The sequence below is a fragment of the Toxotes jaculatrix genome, chromosome 20 (genome assembly GCF_017976425.1).
Source record: "Toxotes jaculatrix isolate fToxJac2 chromosome 20, fToxJac2.pri, whole genome shotgun sequence".
Taxonomy (NCBI): Eukaryota; Metazoa; Chordata; class Actinopteri; family Toxotidae; genus Toxotes; species Toxotes jaculatrix.
Window position 1 is genome coordinate 19,426,840 of NC_054413.1, and position 18,482 is coordinate 19,445,321.

Genomic DNA, 18,482 nt, shown 5'->3' on the forward strand with positions numbered 1-18,482 from the left:
GGCTAACAACAGTCACAATTTATAACAATTTAGCAGTCTGTTAATAACTGAAGCTGAGTTTTTGATTTATTTTTCCTGAACTAAAGCGCATCAGGCTTCATACAACAGGTACAGCGTATTTAATGTGAGAGCAATGGCGGTGGGAATAGGTGAACTGTTTATTAACAAGTTACACAGAGCTAGCTAGCTCCTCATTAAGTAGAATAAGTAATTTAGCATTATAGCTAAAATAACAGTTTTGGCTTGACTGAAATCATCCACTGATGTAATTCATTATTATTAGTATTAGTATTATTATGATTATGATAACTAGTATTTTACATCTCACTGTATTTAGATAGATAGGTACTTTATTCATCTCCTGGGGGAAAATCATATATTCACACATATTTAGCCAACTGTTTTTTTCAATGTTATCACATTCATCTGTTGACAATACACCCTCAAAATCAATAGTTGAACAGAATATCATGTTGACAAACTGCTTTCATGTAAGTATTTCAGCAGTATCTGACTGCAAACTAACCTCCTCCACCTCTTCTTTGACTCATAAATACAAACCTTAGAAAATACTGAAACAAAACAGTGAAGTGCTTCGCAAACTGTTTGAGTCATTATGCCTGAATGGCCGTTCTAATTTGTTGTTTAAACTTCTTTGAGATAATAGCAAGAGGATTTACGAGGTGGCACAGCAGATAGTGGCAGCTCCTATTCATCTGTCTCACTGTTTCCATCACTGTTTTACATCTCGGTTAAAACAGACACTTACTCTAACCCTCTTTAATCACCAAGGCAGAATCAGAGCGGACACCCTGACCAGCAGCCCCTCTCAGTGCCTGTCAGAATGAACCAAGGGAAGACAGAAGAGATATATCAGCCACCTGCACCCGAGCCATGCGTTCATACATCTGTTTGCCAGCAAACCGCCAGAAGACAGTACTGTAAGCATGTCTGAAAGCACACGCACATGCAGAATTTGTCCTGTTACTATGACTACAGTTACTACCTCTTCCAAAAGTGGTACCATTACTACAGCTGCAGCAACCATCCTTCTTATTAATAGTGCTACCATCACTACTGCTGCTAATAATAATCAGAACAAAGCAGGTAGACAAATGATAAACTCTCTATAGGAAGTTACTTTTGAGATAACTGAGATGCATTCATTGATTTTGGCCACTAGAGGGCAGACAAAGAGTAAAACAAGCTTACATAGTCACAGCCACCACCACTACCACCTCCTTGGGTTATAAAGTTGTTATGGCTAATGTGTTAGTGAACAGTTTTCTATGCTCACACCCAGAAGACGCAGAGTAACAGTATCATCCTGTTACAGGAATGTTTCTGTCCACCAGACAAAAATAAGCCCAATATTCACTTTCTTCTTAGCTCTGTTCACAACTCCTGAGAGAGATACCTCCTGTAGGTCGTTAGCTTGCTAGATGCTGAAATGTGCGACCAGCCAGGTGGAGTTGTTGGTGCCTGTCGTTTGCTACAGGTACATTTAATATGTCAAGGGAACTGTCTCATAATTATGACAATATGTTTCAAAAACTGACAATATCTGACTATATCAGAAAAGTTGTCCCAAGTTGACACTAACACACAGGGAAACACCATAGTGGACATATTGTTATATATGGGGATGACTGTTTAATGTCTCACAAGCATATCTGATAAATCTCAACCTGCCTTTTTAGCAGAGTTTGTAATGGTGATGTAGTTACAAATCAACTGTAACAGTAAAAAAATGATAGCATGCAGTATAAAAACAGTCAAAACTTTGTTGTGATAAACAGAACACAGGCTGTGTAATTAAGTAGAATAATCTATTGATATTTATATGGCCTTTTTACATTTTTACTCTCCCAGTTGGGTTTTCTCAAGGAGCTCCAGTCCAGTTCCCGGCTGAGGGGACACAGACCCTGCCGTTTGTGGCCATGACCTCCACACAAGCACAGCAGCCTCCACCGAGCACCTTTCAATGCTATACGGAGATGGTGAACTGCATGCAGCATTACTGCATGCCCTCAGTGCCAGGTAACACTTTTTTCAGACTTGAGTGTATTAGAGACAGTTAGCACTGTCACAACAACAGGGTCCAGAGTTTGAATATTTGCCTTAGTCCTCTGCTTGGACTTTGTCCCTTCTTTTTGTGTCTGTGTGGTGTCCTCTGACACCAGACAGTTAATTCCCCACCAAAAGACACGGATATTTGTGTCTTTGACCATAAACGTAGGCAATGGTTTCAGAGCTGTATCTTACAATTAATAAATATTGTCATATTAAGCAAATTACAGCTTCATACCTAAAAAGAGAGTAGAACCTTAGTTGCTGCCATACTCACAACCAGGTTGTATTAAAAAAAAGCCTGACTTATTATTATGTACTTGATACCTTTACCCTTTTACCCACAAAGTTGGATTTTTTTCAAGGAGGTCTGGTCCAGTTCCTGCATCAGGGGACACAGAACCTGCCACCCATGGCAATGACCACCACACAAACATCACAGCCTCTGCCAAGCACCCCTGTATACAACTGGGTGGTGCTGGATGGCTCACACACAAAAAACAGCACCTAAAGATTTCTACCTGATTTAGAACAAAATTAACCTTCAGGGTAAATCACACAAAGGGCCACGCATAAGAGACTACACAAGACTATTGTTTACCTAGAATTAATTTATTCATCACATTGTATGCTACGCAAATAGGTAGTAATGTCTGATATCTCTTTCAACAAGCCACATCCTTCAGTGTTGTGCTCCAGTGTAGCTGAAGAAAATTCCTCCCCAGAGACAAACATCAGAGCCCCTGACTCATCGTGCTGTCGAGGAGAGAGCAAACCATGCTGTTGACATCAGGAGGCCAGTGATGTCATGCTGATGTCAGTGCCTCTAATTGTAAATCGCACACATAGCCTCGCTGTGCGCTGTGGTAACATTTCAGTCACAGAGGAGGCTCTGAAGGGGACACTTTCTCTTGGAAAAGCTGGGAGTACAAAAAGTATGGCTGTAACTGGGGATGAGACAGAAACAGGTATGTTTGCTGTCATCTGTTTTACTGCCACATCTGAATATCTTTTTCTTCTTTTAAACGTCCTTGTTCAGTTGAAATACTCATTAGGAATCTCTCAAAGTATAGTAAGTGATTACTAATGTCAGTGTGGAGAAATGAAGTTAATTCAGGAGTTAAAAAATACTGATTATTGTGAGCTTTGCTTTTCAGGCATTACACATTCACTTATGTTTTTCTGTTAATTATTCCCAAACCACCATTATACAACTCAGCAGCTCTTCAAAATAACATCTTGAGCTGGCTCCTCTAAGAAAAGTAGCAGAGGACCAGTTGAAATATTACTGTTGTTTTACACCGTCAGCTGCAACAAGCTTATTTCAATAAGAAATGCTTCCACTGGCTCTGCTTGTGTCTCTCTCTCTGTCTCTCCCTCCCTCTCCACGCCTGCTGCCTCTCCCTTTGTGAAATGCTTCAGTGCTCTGCCCACTCAGAGCACATAGCAGCGGTAGTGGACGTCACTGCTTTTCCTGGAACAGGCCCCCAACGGCGACACACAAATGCAAACTAGCGAATATGATGCGCGTTGACGTCAGTCGCTGGCCACGCTGCGATAATGTGCCGTTCCTTTTGTGATTCCATCATATCAGAGAATTAATCATCAGCTTGTTCTAATATGAGGGGCAGTGAGTTCTGCCGAGCAAACACTGAACAGAAGGAGAGCTAGATAAGATTTACAGCATCTCTAACTGTGTACTTTTTTCTTTTTCAGTGTCACACACTCATTTGATAAGAGTATTTTGTCCCAAGGACCTTTATGTCAAAGTATGCTGCTGATTTAGTTTGGAAGAGGAGCACTGTATGCACTGTCAAATTCTGTTTGTTATCATTATCTATTAAAGAAAGCCTCACATGAGACACTGCATTTCACAGCACACAATGAAGGAGCATGTGATCAATAAACCTTTGAAATCTTGAATATCTGAGAACCATTTAATCTACAGTGAATTTACGTTTGACATTTGTTTGGACTGAAACATCTTCATGGAACCTCTGAGAATGATGATTTAACAGAAAAAAACTTTTTTGAAACTTGCTCGTTCAGTAGTTACCTAGGAAGGACTTTCCCACAAGCTTTGTAATGATTTACAGATAGCTGGTGCAAACCAATCCTGTTGTCTGACTTATTGTTTCTGTGTCTCCGCAGGTCATGCAGGTGAACTGACTGCCTACCAGCTGCATAAGCCCAGCTCCAGCCTCCCGCCGGGGGCAGGGACAGGGACAGGGACAGGGACCAATGCTCGTGGCTCCAAGAAACCTGTAGAGGATGCCGTACAGAAGAGAGAACTCCGCTTGATGAAGAACAGGTAGAGAGAACTGTTCACACTCCTCAATAGTTGATTTTACCAATATTAAATATATTGGTATCAGTGTACATTGTGGCTCATAATTAACGTGAATTTGCAGAATGGAATACCAAAGGAAGGTTTGAGGTATTTTAAAGCAAGCTTTCTTGCTGAGAGTTGGATGAGATCGACACCGCTCTCATGTCTGTGCTGAATGGATGAGGAAGGAACAGCCAACAGCTGATTAGCTTAACTTAGCAATAAAGACTAGAAACAATAAATGCACCTACTGTACCAGCACTTCGAGCTGTTATATGGTTTGTTTAACAACAGAGTGTCTGTTACATGGTTTTTCCATCAGAGGCAACTGACAAGTTCATCTTTCAACTGTACAATGTCACTCACAGAACACATGTATATCGGCCAGTACATTGTTATCGGAACTCTCAAATATTAATATCAGTATTGGCCTTCAACACATCAGTCTGGCTCTATGGGACATATTCACTGGCAAACACCAAATGCCAACGGATGACAGTAACTGCATGTCGTAATAAGATGCACAAGCCTGTCATCTCCTCCATCCAGAGTCTTAAGCTGCTAATTGTTAGGTTGCCTGTCCATTATCTGCTCTGTAACATATGCTTGGGGTGAAATGTGAGCTGTGTCTCATGATCAAATATTAGCTCGTTGCAAGTAGGTAATTTGTTTGTGTATAGGTCTGATTTACTGGTGAACAGGATTGGTTATCCTCTGCTTTTAGTGAGCTATTTGTTTGCTGTCTGTGAGAGGCTTTGAGCTTCCTTTGTGTTTGCTGTAAACAACCTTGTGCCACCACCAACACTGACTCCTGCTTTTCTTATCTGCGTGTTTCCTGTCCTCTGACTTGATGATTTTACTACGATCAGCCATCACCGAATCATTGTGCTCGTTTCTTTTTGGTTTGTTTTTTTCCTTTATGACATCCTTCTCCTTGGGTTGACTCCATTACGTGAGGTCCTTTCCAGAAGGCATCTAATGTCACAAACATGTTGGTAATCATCCTCATCTAAACATTCTGTGCCGACATGAAAAAACCTTTTGTAAGTCCTGTAATGTGAGCTCTCTTTTTCCCTTGGTGTAAACTGATTTATGGATAGAATGAGTTCTCTGTTGTGTCTGGGAGAAAAGCCAGGGCGGTAAGGCTCCTTTTTCATGGTAACTGTTGTTGTTGCTTCCAGGGAAGCTGCCCGGGAGTGTCGACGAAAGAAGAAGGAATATGTCAGATGCCTCGAAAATCGCGTGGCCGTGCTCGAAAATCAAAACAAGACTCTGATTGAGGAGCTTAGAGCCTTAAAAGACATCTATCGACACAAAGTTGAGTAGAGGAGGAACCAGGATTGTGTGGAACTGTGTTGTCGGCTTCTGTGGGGTGTCTCGAGGACTCTGGTTTTGCTTATACAGACAAATGTACAAACACTCACATGAGCATGAGCTAGCACAAAACACTCCTTGTCCTTGCTGTTAAATGTGTTTACATGATGATGTCAATGTTTCTGGCTCTGAATTATCCATGCGCCACTACCAGCAAAAACAAGAACCTTGTTTGAGGTCAGGGTTATCGTCAGTGAGTATCGCAAAGAGCTTGTGTCCCTGCCTGCACAGGGAGGCTGCCAGAGCAGGCAGGAAGAGAAAGAAGGAATATATGGACCACCTGCAGAATCGCAATGCCTTACCAGAGACAGAGAATCAGATACTGAAGGCCCGGAACAAGGCCCAGCCAAATACCCAGCCTAGATCTGTGCTGTTATCACCTGAATTGCGCTGCAGTTTCCATTTGTTTCTGATTAGTTTTGTAATTTGGCATCAGTTGATAGTCTTTGTGGTGGTTTATGTTGCTATGGATGTTTGTTCAGGGAAACTCTGTCTTAAGCCAAATGTTCAAAGGGGATCTGATCGTCAGGGTTTCACACAGCGAAGTTTGTGGTTTATTTTATTGCACTTCAGGAATCCTTATACAAGCATACTAACAGGAATTAACACTCACTGCATTTATCACCCATCACCCATCCTTCATCCTTCTTTAATGTAGAGACCCACCAGGATCTGCTGTGCATCCCTACAGAGACTTTTCTCCTTCTAACCTGTGGCATTAATATGTGTTTGGGCGAGTTTACCCTGCATTTTATAGTTTTGAATACCAGTTATTAGTTTGCACAAAAAAATTCAAAAGTATTTGTCTTAATATGAATAAGTGTATATTTAGTTAACACATGCATACATGTGTGGAAATTGTATTTACTTCCTGCTTTAGTTCACTTCGCTTCCTCTCAGTTTACCTGGCTGAATTTAGAACTGCATTTATGTGACTCTCATTTGTGTTAATGACAAATTTAATGCTGAAATAAAGCTTTTTAACTTTACTGCTGGTGTTTTATTTCTCCTATGCGACACATTAGCCGCCGTCTTGTCATCACCACACCATATTTATACATGTTAAACAGATATTTTTGCAACTGATGGTTAACCAGGGACCAGACAGAAAAAGCCCCTGCATGACTAGTTTTTATAAAACATTGTGAAACAAGTGAGTTCATTTGTTATTAACTTGAGCTTGAGAAGAAAACAGAAGAGAGATACCAAAGCATTTATACGTTTTATTGCTATGATGAGTCTCAGCCTTGGGTTTCTGATCAGAACACGATGTGCTGTCCTTTCAGCGATAACTCGACCTGATTGCCAGGACTGTCGCTGACAAAGCGAAGGAATTTCTCCTCTCTCACATTGTTTATTGTTTTTCCGTAGATGACAGGCACGTTGTGGAAGAGCCACGCTGTCGTTACACAGAGCATGCTGCAAGAAGGGGAAGTGAAATGAATATTTAAACACAATGGCATTGTCCTCATGACAACACTCAAGAATTTGTTGCAGTAAAAGGGATAGTGTGCAGCATCTTTAGTCAGGTATTGAAATGCTCATGCAAGAGAAAAAGTGTGCGATAACACCTCTAAGATTTTCAAAATGTTTTTCTTTTTTTCATCTTCACTGCTTTGTGTTTGGTTGCAGTGACTGTGGGTTTCCTGCTCTGTCGCTCCCATGTGCTGTTTATTACAGAGGCATCATTAGAAACAAAAAAACTAAGGAAAGAATCTAATACCTCTGAGACTTGCTTTGCACCTGGGCCTATTGTGAAACCTTATTCCTGCCAAGTCTGTAACAAAACACAGGCGACTTCCACACCGATAGAGACAAAACTCTGTGGAATGCAGCGGGAGGGAAGAGGAAATACTGTCCGAGTATAGTCATAGACGACAGCAACAGGCTGGTTTGCCTGTAAAATGTAAAATGCTGCCAAATCCAGCTGCAGCATACTCTTCAGTCTGTGATCTTGGTTAGCAGAATTTTACAATTGCTTGTGTGTCTTTCTGAAAGTTTTAAGATGAAGACAGGGTTTGAAGACAGCTAATCCATTTTTCACATGATATGTGAAAAAGAAAAAATGTCTTTCAGATCATAAAATGCATTCTCTCAGCTGGAGCAGGCTGTACTGTGGGTGTCTGCCGTTGTTAAATGCAATGCAGCTGCAGTGCCAGCAGGCCGCACTGCAGCACCATACCTGCTGTTTTTGGTGCAGCACTTCAGCCTATGTGATCATGCCAAATAAAAAAAAAGAAAGCCCATCTATCCTCATACATTCTTCAGTCTCCAGCATCATCAGTGTTAGTCTGAGGCATCAGTGAGTACATGCTGTCTCTCACGTCAAGGAGACATCTGAGTGGATTAGATTACTCCTCAGGACTCCACTTTGTTTACGTTAACCTCTACTAATCCGGCTTAATGCTGCAGAGAGGTTTAGACTGAGCAGCCATTTTACTCTGACATAAGTAAAGCCCTTATGGATTTGTCAGTCATCAGTCAAGATGAAATAATTAACTGGCACACACAAAAATGGGTACGAGGGAAATGACAGATGTCTGTGTTTGGGTTCATAGCAGATCATAAACAGGGGCAGTGCCACAGCTGTAGCAGTGATGCTAACCCACCTGTTTAAGCAAGAGCAAACTGCTATATATTCTTAGTTTACTGTCATTATAATAACTATAGATAACAACTGATGAAAAGTCATCAATAGGTCCCAGGAACCCACTTGAATCCCAAAGAGGATTTTTATTTTATTCCATTCAATTCTACACCTTTCTTGATGTACTGTATTCCCTGAGAGACTGTCATAACTGTCCATTTATACTTGTAACCACCCACATGAACCGGAACCTTTTCCTTTACTGCCACTGCGCTGTGGGTTTTTAAGATGTGTTTACGTACTACCAGAAATATTGTACATTTAACCGGAGATACATGTGTGGCCGTTGTCCCTCAATATGGTGAAGGAGTATAGAAAAACCAACAGCAGGAACAGAGAGTTAATAACAGAAAGTTTTTAAAAAGATCTCTGCTACTGTACGTTTTTATGTGCAAATTATTTTCCTAGTTGAGACAGAAATATTAAACACTGTGACATTTTTTTTTCTCTCTCTCTCATAATATAATTATTTTCTTTTTAAACGGGCTTTCGTGCGTGAAAACCATTATTTGGAATGCATTTAAAACTGCGAAGCCATTTCCTAAATTCACTCTCGAATTAGAAAGGGCGGACTTTACGCGATGCGCCTGAAGGCAGCACGGCAGCGGATGTAGCAGCAGCAGCAGTCCACAGTACATCGGCAACCATGTAGCTCTGAGAGCAGAAATATCTTCTCCCGACGGACGGAAGTATCATGTCTTCATATTCATTCATGTCGACATAAAGTAGCCGTGCGACAGAATGTGTGTGTGAACAAAACCGGGGACCGCGGACGGGAATCACAAGGCGGAGGGAGTCGACGTGAAACCGAAGCCTGTTATATAGAGGCACTATCTGCCCTCGCCTGGAGGTTTGGAAGGGGGACGCTGGTCTTACTCATGATTTATTAGCACACCTCGGCGTTTTATCGGCTCTTTAAATGTCTCCACTCGTCCAGCTAAGCGCATTTTAGACCCGGGAGCAGGGCATGTAACGCTAACGGACACCGGGGCCAGTTTGTAGTTTGCACCAGGTCTGCCTGCCCGCGTTACCGCCCCGTTTTTTCTCTCTTGTAGTAGCGCTAACAGCACAGCCAGAGGGCTGAGGATACGCCGCTGGCTGAGGACTAGTCGCCAGAACCTGCTCAGACACCATGGGGAATACAACCTCCTGCTGCGTGTCGTCCAGCCCCAAACACCGGAGGAACAATCACTCCAGGCTGGAGACCTACCGGCCGGAGCCGGAGCTGAGTCGAGAGGACACGGGCTGCAACCTCCAGCACATCAGCGACAGAGAGAATATAGACGGTGAGATGCAGACTTAGCCTCGTTTGGTCTGAATAACGTTTAAAAAGGCTAATATAAAAAAAAAATATAAGTCATACAAATATCTAAAAAATATTATTATTGTTATTATTATTATTATTCCATGGTAAAGTAGCTGTGGACAGTGATTTCTTATTCTGTAGACACTCACGCCTCTGCAGATTCAGGCTGCAGCATTAACAGATTATGAGAACTTGCAACATCTGTGCAAAGGACCCACCCATGCATTACACCAGTATCTACAGCAGTGTGGGCTTCCTTTTCATTGGACCTCCAACGTGTTGGAGAGCAGCCATAGGACAGTGGTCTCCAGGGTCAAAATCTAACAGGGCTTCCCCAGCAAACTATCCCCCCGTTAGTCTGAGCCATTTGCTGCAGGTCTGCTGTCAGAAAGGTGTACCCCTCCGTCCCTGTTATAACAAGCTGTGGTGTACTTTGTCTCTTTGTTTGGCTTGTTTGCGTAAAAAAGTGGGAATCCCTGTCAGTTGGTGTTGGATGTTGTCATGTTCGTAGTCCAGAAGGCAGTTTGAATGAGTCTGCTGAGGGAGACGTGACTTGACCTCAGTCTCGCGTCATCCTCGCTGTGTGTCCGTGTGTGAAAGGCTGCGTACGGTGGGGACAGCATATTGAAGGGTGAGTGTAAATTTGTGTTCCAGTGGGAGGTGATGTGATAATGATGGATAGTGTTTGTGGCAGGGTGTCCACTCACTTCCTTTGGGGGGGGGGGGCTGAATAGGAAGTGACCAGCGACACACTTTAACCCTCATTAACACCAGCACAGTCACATACTACTGCACATCTGAGATGAAAAGTTTTGTGGCTGCCCCGACAAAATGGGGAGTAGTTTAGCAAAACTTCTTTTGGCTCTTTAGAAGTCAGCACTGTTCTTTCCTTTCATCTTATTTACCCAAACAGATATATAGTTTTATGAGGCACCAGTTTGATCTAACGAGGTTTAAAGTGAGTCTAATTGTGTGTCATTGACAAAAAATGTAGGAACCCCAATGATTAGTGAGGAAATGGGAAAGAGAGGGAGGCCCGAGAGGAAATCATCCCAGCATGCCACCACCGTCAGGAAATTACCAGTAAGGCTCGAGAAAATGTGCAGTTTTTAGAAAACATGAAGCATAAGCAGGAAAAAAAGTCCTGATGCAGAGCAAATTCAGGTTGTGGCACATCAAACAACTTGGCATCACATTGTCTCAATCCTCGAGATCATGGATTTTGTCGCACAGTGCAGATCACAGTGGATGCAGATAGCACAAACAGCCCCTCATGGTGTGGTATGATGGCAGCCAAAAACAGGTCAGAATGCCACTTGGACTTACGTCTGTCTCGCTGTCTCTGGCGTGGCAGGTTTCTTCCCAAAGCTGTGTTGCTCAGTCTAAATGATGTGCTGCAAAAATGGCCATTCAGCCTCACTGTGCTCCTCCCTGTGAGGATTGGACACCCCGGAGTGAGCAATCAGGGAAGCCCCAGGGTCTGAGCTGTGCCTTCTTCAGCAGCTTTGTAACTGACGGAGCAGACATGGAACGGGTCGAATGTGGGTTGGGTTTATTTCCACTGTAATTTTGGACGAGAGCTTCCATATATCCATTTTCTGACACTTACTCTGACCTGGGTCGGGGTATTACCCGGGCTGTGCAAAGGACGCCACACATCCTTTCTCCCTAGATACTTCCTCCTGCTCCTCTTGGGGGATCCCAAGGCCCTCCTGGGCCAGATGGGATATGCACTCCCTCCCAGCTTGTTCTGCGTCCACCCCCTAGTTGGAGGTGCTTTGAACTCTGGCACAGGGAGGCATCCAGGGGGGATCCTAACCAGATGTCTGAGCCACCTTGACTAACTCATCTCTGTGTGACTGTGTCTTTTAGAATAAATGTAATAATGAAAGGAAAGGAGGAGCTCAGCATCAGGTTTCAAGCTGGTTTTAAGTGTTTGTCCTAAGCTGTTTACACAAGTCTTTAGGTAGTGAACCTCTGACCCTGTCACTGGCCCTCTAATAGTATTCCACAGACATAAGAGTCCTTTACAAACCCCGTGGAGAAACACAGCCTGGTCCAAGCAAATTAATACTTATACTTAAGTCACGTATACTGTGGGTCATCACAGCCAAGCCTGGCCATAGCAGGGGTCTGGTATAATCTTGAGTACAGCGTGAATAGTAAATATGGAAATGTGCAAAGAGATCATGTGACGCAGGGAGATTTGATATCTTTCTTGTGAGGGAGTTGGGACGTAACAGCTCACGCGTTTATCGAGCTCTTGTGTTTTATTTGATTTGGTATTACCTGACAAATAGCGTGGTTTTGTTAGCATTTAGCGCGTGAGTGCGTCTGCTTGTCCTGTGTGTCTGTGTGCGGAGACGTCGAAGCATGTGATTCCAAAAAAAATCAGCCACGAGAACTGCTGACAGTGGTGGTGGCACACACAAACAGAACACTCACAGTGCTCGCTGAGCAGCCTCCTAACAAGTAAGACGGGGCCTTTTAAGTGGCTCCTTTCTCAAATCAGCAGTATAATCTGATTTGCCTGAGCAACTGCTCGCTCTCTATACATTCCCCTGTGTTCTGATTATAATTTACACATCAGTCAGAGACAGAGGCTGCAGATTCATGTCTCCATGTCTCTTGTCTATTTGTTACAGTGTGCCATGCTATATAAGTTGTACTTCACAGCGTGTATAAGCCCGGCAGACGGCAGCAGTGAGGTGGGTATAAAGACTTTACTGGCCTGGCTTCACACAGCACTCTTTACGCCTTAATCTTAACCTTTATTAAACAGTTAAGATAAACAGCAGTAGGGAGAGGCTCTGTGCTTGAAGCAAATGTGAATGTAAATAGAAAGAAATGGAAAAACATCTTCTACATTTCTCGATCATAGTCACATTTTCACTGGAGCAGTTTGCTATATTTTTAATGTAGTTTTTGACACAAGGGAAACTGCATCAGTAACAGCCCTAATCTGAGCTCCTTTTGAGAAAAAGTAGTACCTGTCGTTAGGGGCTGATTGCTTGGCCTCCTTCAATCCAGTTTGCAGCTTTCTTGAGAGCAGCAAACCCTGGCATGTGCGCACTGTAAACTGTCCTGGTGGTGCCCTGCCTTCGTAGTGTAGCTCCACCCTTTTCGTTACATCAAGCAGCATGAGGAAAAGTGATGTTTGAAGCTTCCATCCTAACCGTGCATCCAAAAACGTTCACTGTCGACATTGCTCTTCCTTGGATTAAGTTTGAAGTCAATCGGATGAATGAAGGAAATTGAAATAAAGGCAGACAGAGATTCCTCCATTTATAGTCAGATATGCTGGATGAAAATCTGATTTTAGTTTAGAATAACAGGTGAGGAATGTGAGGATGAGATTATGACAGATTACATATCGTCATCTACATGTATCTCATCCAGCTCAAAACAAAGAGGTTCAGTGTCACTGCGGCGCTCAGAAGAAAGAGCCATTCCCAGACCCTCTGAACAGCCGAGCTATTTTTAGCCTAATTTGATCAAAGAGCATTGTAATGCTGTATTTCTGTACAGCAGCTCGAAGCAAAGGTGACGTCTCAGAAACAAGAGAAAGAGGAAAGAGATATGGACGACAAAACAGACGGATCTCTCACCCTGCTTGGGTTTTACTTAACATAGACATCTGTAAATGAGCAGTGGCTCCAGGCCCAGCATTTGTCTCTGTCTCATCAGTGTTAAAGTTGGTTATTTCTGGAGCACAGACACACACACACGCACACACATTGATGAGTCTTGCTTGCAGGCTAATTGAAATCTGGACATGGATTATTCATGCCTGGTTGATGAGCCTGGGGAGTCTCCTAACTATGAATTCCAGACGAGTTGACCTAGATGTACAGTGTATGATACTATAATGTTTTGATTGCTGATGAGGTGAAAAATGCTCATTATTGTGTCTTTGCTCTTTATGTCTGAGGTAAAGATGTACACATTTAAATTCATGTTTAACTGACAGTATTCCTCTTTACCAAGTCTCGTAGTTCAAGTTCAGTTTCTAAGATCTACAAGCGGCTGTGATTAAAAAGTGTAACAACACATTTTGACCAAAGATCATTATGAATCATAAATAATGTAAAAATATTTGCTTTAAAAAAAAAATGCAATTAGAGCAAAGTTTTTGCAAGGAAATGTTGACTCTTTTCGTCGTTGTCTAAGCAAACCAGTTTGAATAGTTTTAAGGTGAAATCATCTTGTATTCAGTCTAATTGTGGATTAGCATTAACATATAAAGCCTCAGGCTCCACATTTGGCCAAACAGTAGAAGTGATGATGGATGCTCTGGCACATCTCCCACTTTCGGTTAAGGTTTATTGGTTAAGGTTAGTGAACTAAGCCAGGAAAGCAAGTTCTTAAGCACATTTCACAGCAGCCCTGACTAAAATTTGATGCGCTGTCTGAAACCTGGGCGGCAAATATCACTTTTCTGTCACATTTCACTTTTGGTGTCAGAGTTAAAAGCTGACGGGTTATTTGTGTATCTGCGTTTTACACGAGGGGAAATCAATCCTGAAATATGCAGCGATGCAGCTCGAGTGTTTGGTGGGGTGTGACTCTCACTTTGGCTCATAAACTTGCTCCTTTCCACACGATTTGAACGGTGCTGTCACTGTTACTGACGGTGTCCACCCATACCAAAGACAGCAAGCTCGTGCACACTCTTCAGAGAAATGGAAGACATTTGGAATTAAGTCGAATTACATGAGGCAGGTTCAGGTGAAGTGTGGATACACTGATTGGATTTTTTTTGTTAGGGATGAATCATACCTGTGCTGAGTGTGATAGTGTCTCCTTTATCAGTTGCATTCATTGGCAGGCTGCGTAAAATTGACCCCAGTGACCTCTACACTGTGTGGTATACTGAGTAACTGGTATCAGCAGATAACCTGAATGTAATTACTTCAAACTGGTTTCAGTGCAAATAGGTACAAAATGTTTTAAGCTTTTAAAACATACTTAATGTGTGGTTTGTAAAATAAGATTTATAAAGAGTGCTTTTATTTGGTTGCTAATTTTACGGTTAGTTTGGAGAGAAATGCTAAATCCACAATGAGTCAAGTGTTGGCATGAAAAAAAAAACCGTTTGACTGCTTTTTAAAATCAATTTCTGCCAATTGCATTCCATCAATATTGATTCGTCTCTACCACAAATACAGTGTTTTGCTGAGTCTTAGATGTCTCACTGGCCTGCTGACAACAACACAATCTATTGCCAGAGACACGATTTCTGCCACTGTTTATTCTCCTCCAACGGCAGTTGAAGCTGAATTACAGTCAGTGCAGTCACACCTCATTCATTTGGTTATCTTATTGTGCATGTGCATGACATTTCTGTTTATCCAGGGATAGTGGGCTGAAGACAAATGGAAAGCCCGGCTTAACAGCCAGACCTTGCGTCAACATCTGGCAGCTGCTTTAGGAACTGTGGTTTAAGTGTTTTGGTCAAATGCAACGTGCTGCTATCTGTTGAGAGATGGAATGATTTCAGATGTAGGCCTGTCCTCATCTTTGTGTGTATGGCTCTTGTGTTTAGGACTGTCTGCGTTGGCAGGACAGCCATAGCATTTAAAACAGGAGACAAACTGGAAGGCTGCTCTTGGATAAGGGCTGTGTCTGCTAGCAAATAGCAGAAGTGGTTGTGATTGGTTGTGAGATTGTGACTCATGTCTTTTTGAGCGACTCACAATCACTGCCTCATAAAAACTATCCATCTACTTAACTCTTTTCATCTCTGTTCACAAAAGCCAGCGTTTTCCCAGAAGGACTAACAAATCATTTCAGAGGGAACAGTTTCCATTTAAAAACGAAATGAAGCGACTCACAGAGTGTTAATGAAAATGCAATTGCCTGTGACTATCTCATTCGGGGCGTCTCGTTTGGCTTCGCTCGGCCCGCGCTCGGGAAGTTGCCTCCGCTGCCCACAAATTACCTGCGTGTGTGTTCGCCTGTCCTGCCCCTGTCTCCTGAGAAATTCACATTGTAATGGTCTTCTGCCAGTTCTGATTAACGGATGTGCGGAAGCCTCGGGATCACAGATCGGGAACGGTCATTGAAATAAGAAAACGTGTCTCTGTGTGGAAGATATGTCGAGAATTCATTCACTTTCAGTAGAACAGAAGACTTATTAAGGTATTCGAAGTCCAGCCATGTGCACATAGAGCTATTAATAGGTGTGTTTGAGGTCAGCCCTGATGCTCCACTGGGACTGAAGCGACTGAAAAAGGGCTGCCCCTCCTGCCTGTACTGAATATTTGTACTGAATAAGTTGATGCTGCTTGAAAGAAAAAAAAACTTGAGGATTTGTTAAGTGAAATAACTTTACCTTTGTGTTTGTTTTCGTTTTGCGCAGCCAAAGTGTTCAGCTCAGGCTTTTGGGAGACGGCTGTGGTGTAGTGAAGCGTGGGAATGCCAATAGTCTTTGTGATCCAAGTCTTCACTTCATTAGAAGTGTACTCCCAAAATCCAACTTGTTAAGAGTGTGTAAGCAGGAGGAGAAAAAAAATCATTGAATGCCCCTGGTTGAGAGTCTAAGTATATTCCCATCAGTGCTCTTCAGTGGTGTAATCAGAAATCAGCTTACATAATGCAGTCTGTCTGTTTGCTTCCTGAAGTGGGGCTTTCAGCTATGTGCACGCTTGAGAACGGGACTCGATGGCAATTAGATGTGGTGTTTTGGAGCTCAAGAGATCATTTGGGCACAGCTGTCAGCACACCACTTGCATTACTGGCAAATTTGTGCTGCAAACTGGGGGAGACGGTTTTTGTCTTGATCTGAGCAGGGAGGACAGAGACACCCGGATTGTATAGACAGATGAAGTTTACAGGGTTAGTCTCTGTGACCGTGTTTGACCTCACTGAGCTCCTCACAATAGGATTTAAAGTAGAGATTTGCATTTATTACCTCACACCCTGTTCGGGCCCAGCGAAAGAGACGAGAGGGAGTCCAGGTTTTGCCTGAAGTCCTTGAGAAACAAGTCTGAATCAAGACTCAGATGGTTTGGTCGAAGCTAACAGGTGACATTATGCTGTCCCTTTCTCTGCCATGCAAATGTTTTTCTGAGCGGCACTTGAGAAAAGGCCTTTGAGCAAGGCATTTAACCCCTGAGGTGCTCCAGTGGAAGCAAACAGTGTTTAACGGATGGTGGTGATTTTGTTTGGCTTAGAATCGTGAGGCCAATCATATAAAATGTCTTAAAATGTCTTTATCAATCCTATAATTTCTTCAGCTATTTAGAAATTAATCAAAAAACACTGTTTTAAAGTTATTAATGGTCCATTTATATAAGAGCTAGTGGGTTTTGATAGAGTTCTATTGGTGGTAGGAGGTATCAAACTTTTCTCAGCCAGTAATGGAGCATGAAATGTGGTTCCTGACTGTCTCGAACACAGGGGCATAATTAGCTTTGTTTCAAAGGAAATTCTGAATTAAATGATCAGACTCTAAAGTTAAATCTCAGTCATGAAAAAAGGAAATTGCCTGCTGTAGTTTTTCCAAAATTAGCGTGCCATACTGACTAACGGCAAATTACATCAGCTCTGCAGCTGCAGCTGCTGGGGACTTCCTGCATAAACTGTACCATGTGACACGGAATATTACATCATTGTTCAGTAAACTGAAACTGAAAGGGTAAATTTATTAGCGGGGGATCCTGTTTTAATGCAGTCTCATGTTAAACCCCAGTATTTTTAAACCTTTCACACATTCACTGACACCCTGGACTTTTCTAGACTTTACCTGGAGGAGCTGTATGTGCGAACACTCGTCTGAGTCACTCAAACTGGACATTAAATGGACTTTACCCAGCCAGCTGCCTAGCACAAAGTCTGTTTGATATCCGTTTGAGCCCGTGTGTGAACGGAGCAGGTCATTGTCTGGAGAATGGGTTGTTCAAGTGAGAACTTTTAGAAACTGTAGAAATTATAGCTGAAAATTTGCTCACTAGAATATTCTTTCTTCACAAAAGGGGAAACAGGCACAACTGCACATGCTTTCATCTGTCTGATGTCTATATTCTGGACTGCTAACAGTTTTCATATTTAACACATTCACACATAAATGCCAACATGTTCTTTGTACATGGGCTTTCAAGTGATTTCCTTGTTTGCGTGTTTACAGTCAGATTTTCTCCCCTACAGGTAAACATGTGTTTGAAGAGCTCATCCTGATGCAGCAGGGAAACATAGCGAGTGAGGCCTTGTTGTTTATGGTGACTCCGGTGGAGTCGGCTCATTTAGCCAGCTAACCGAGCATACAGCCATCAGATGGGACCAGCGGAGCTGCTGGTCGTGGTTTGGTGAGCAGGTGTGGAGGTAATTACAGGCTGCTGATTGGCTGTTGGAAGCCGTCCCGGGCTGCTATTGAGCAACAGCAGACAGCCGATGCAGTGGACAGCAGATACCTGGACTCATTCATTCCAATGGTTTGGTTGTGTTTAACTATGATGCAGAGAATGCGACATCCATCACTTTCCGCTTATCAAGAGGAATAGATGAAAGATGGTTTTGTGTGTAGAGGAAGTGTGTGTGTATCAACGCCTGATAGCACACGTTGTTATTCTGGTGTGTTTGCTTGCGTTTTGTGTTGTTTTTTGCATGTGTGCTAATGCTCGTGCATGCCAGCATTTGCATGTGCGTACATGTTGTGTGGAAATGTAAACACGGAGTACGATGGAGCTTGGCACAGATGGCCTTCCTGTCATCCTCGGCTCCTTTCACAGCTTGACACCGGATGAACCCCACAGTGA

The 18,482-nt window shown here is 42.7% G+C and overlaps 2 protein-coding genes across 3 annotated transcripts in view; both read left to right on the top strand.

The window, feature by feature from the left end:
* Positions 1–2,942: 2,942 nt before the first annotated feature.
* LOC121200572 (cAMP-responsive element modulator-like) lies at positions 2,943–6,761 on the top strand. The gene is made up of 3 exons (XM_041065953.1): positions 2,943–3,038; positions 4,222–4,381; positions 5,581–6,761. Exons 1-3 carry the CDS (start codon positions 3,008–3,010, stop codon positions 5,723–5,725), a joined length of 336 nt encoding a protein of 111 aa, XP_040921887.1. The 5' UTR covers positions 2,943–3,007; the 3' UTR covers positions 5,726–6,761.
* A 2,267-nt stretch (positions 6,762–9,028) lies between these two features.
* The window catches only part of ccny (cyclin Y), a 30,660-nt gene continuing 21,206 nt past the window's right edge, over positions 9,029–18,482 (top strand). For both annotated transcript variants that reach the window (XM_041065882.1, XM_041065883.1), the window contains exon 1: positions 9,029–9,706. In XM_041065882.1, the coding sequence (XP_040921816.1) occupies positions 9,553–9,706 (154 nt within the window). In that variant the 5' untranslated portion in view covers positions 9,029–9,552. The remainder of the gene's footprint in view (positions 9,707–18,482) is intronic.

Bases quoted from the DNA above. Each gene is read 5' to 3' on its own strand.
- LOC121200572 (XM_041065953.1), top strand. From the start codon at position 3,008: ATGGCTGTAACTGGGGATGAGACAGAAACAG. The intron at 3,039-4,221 runs GTATGTTTGCTG...GTGTCTCCGCAG, and splicing joins TGGGGATGAGACAGAAACAG to GTCATGCAGGTGAACTGACT. The intron at 4,382-5,580 runs GTAGAGAGAACT...TGTTGCTTCCAG, and splicing joins CTCCGCTTGATGAAGAACAG to GGAAGCTGCCCGGGAGTGTC.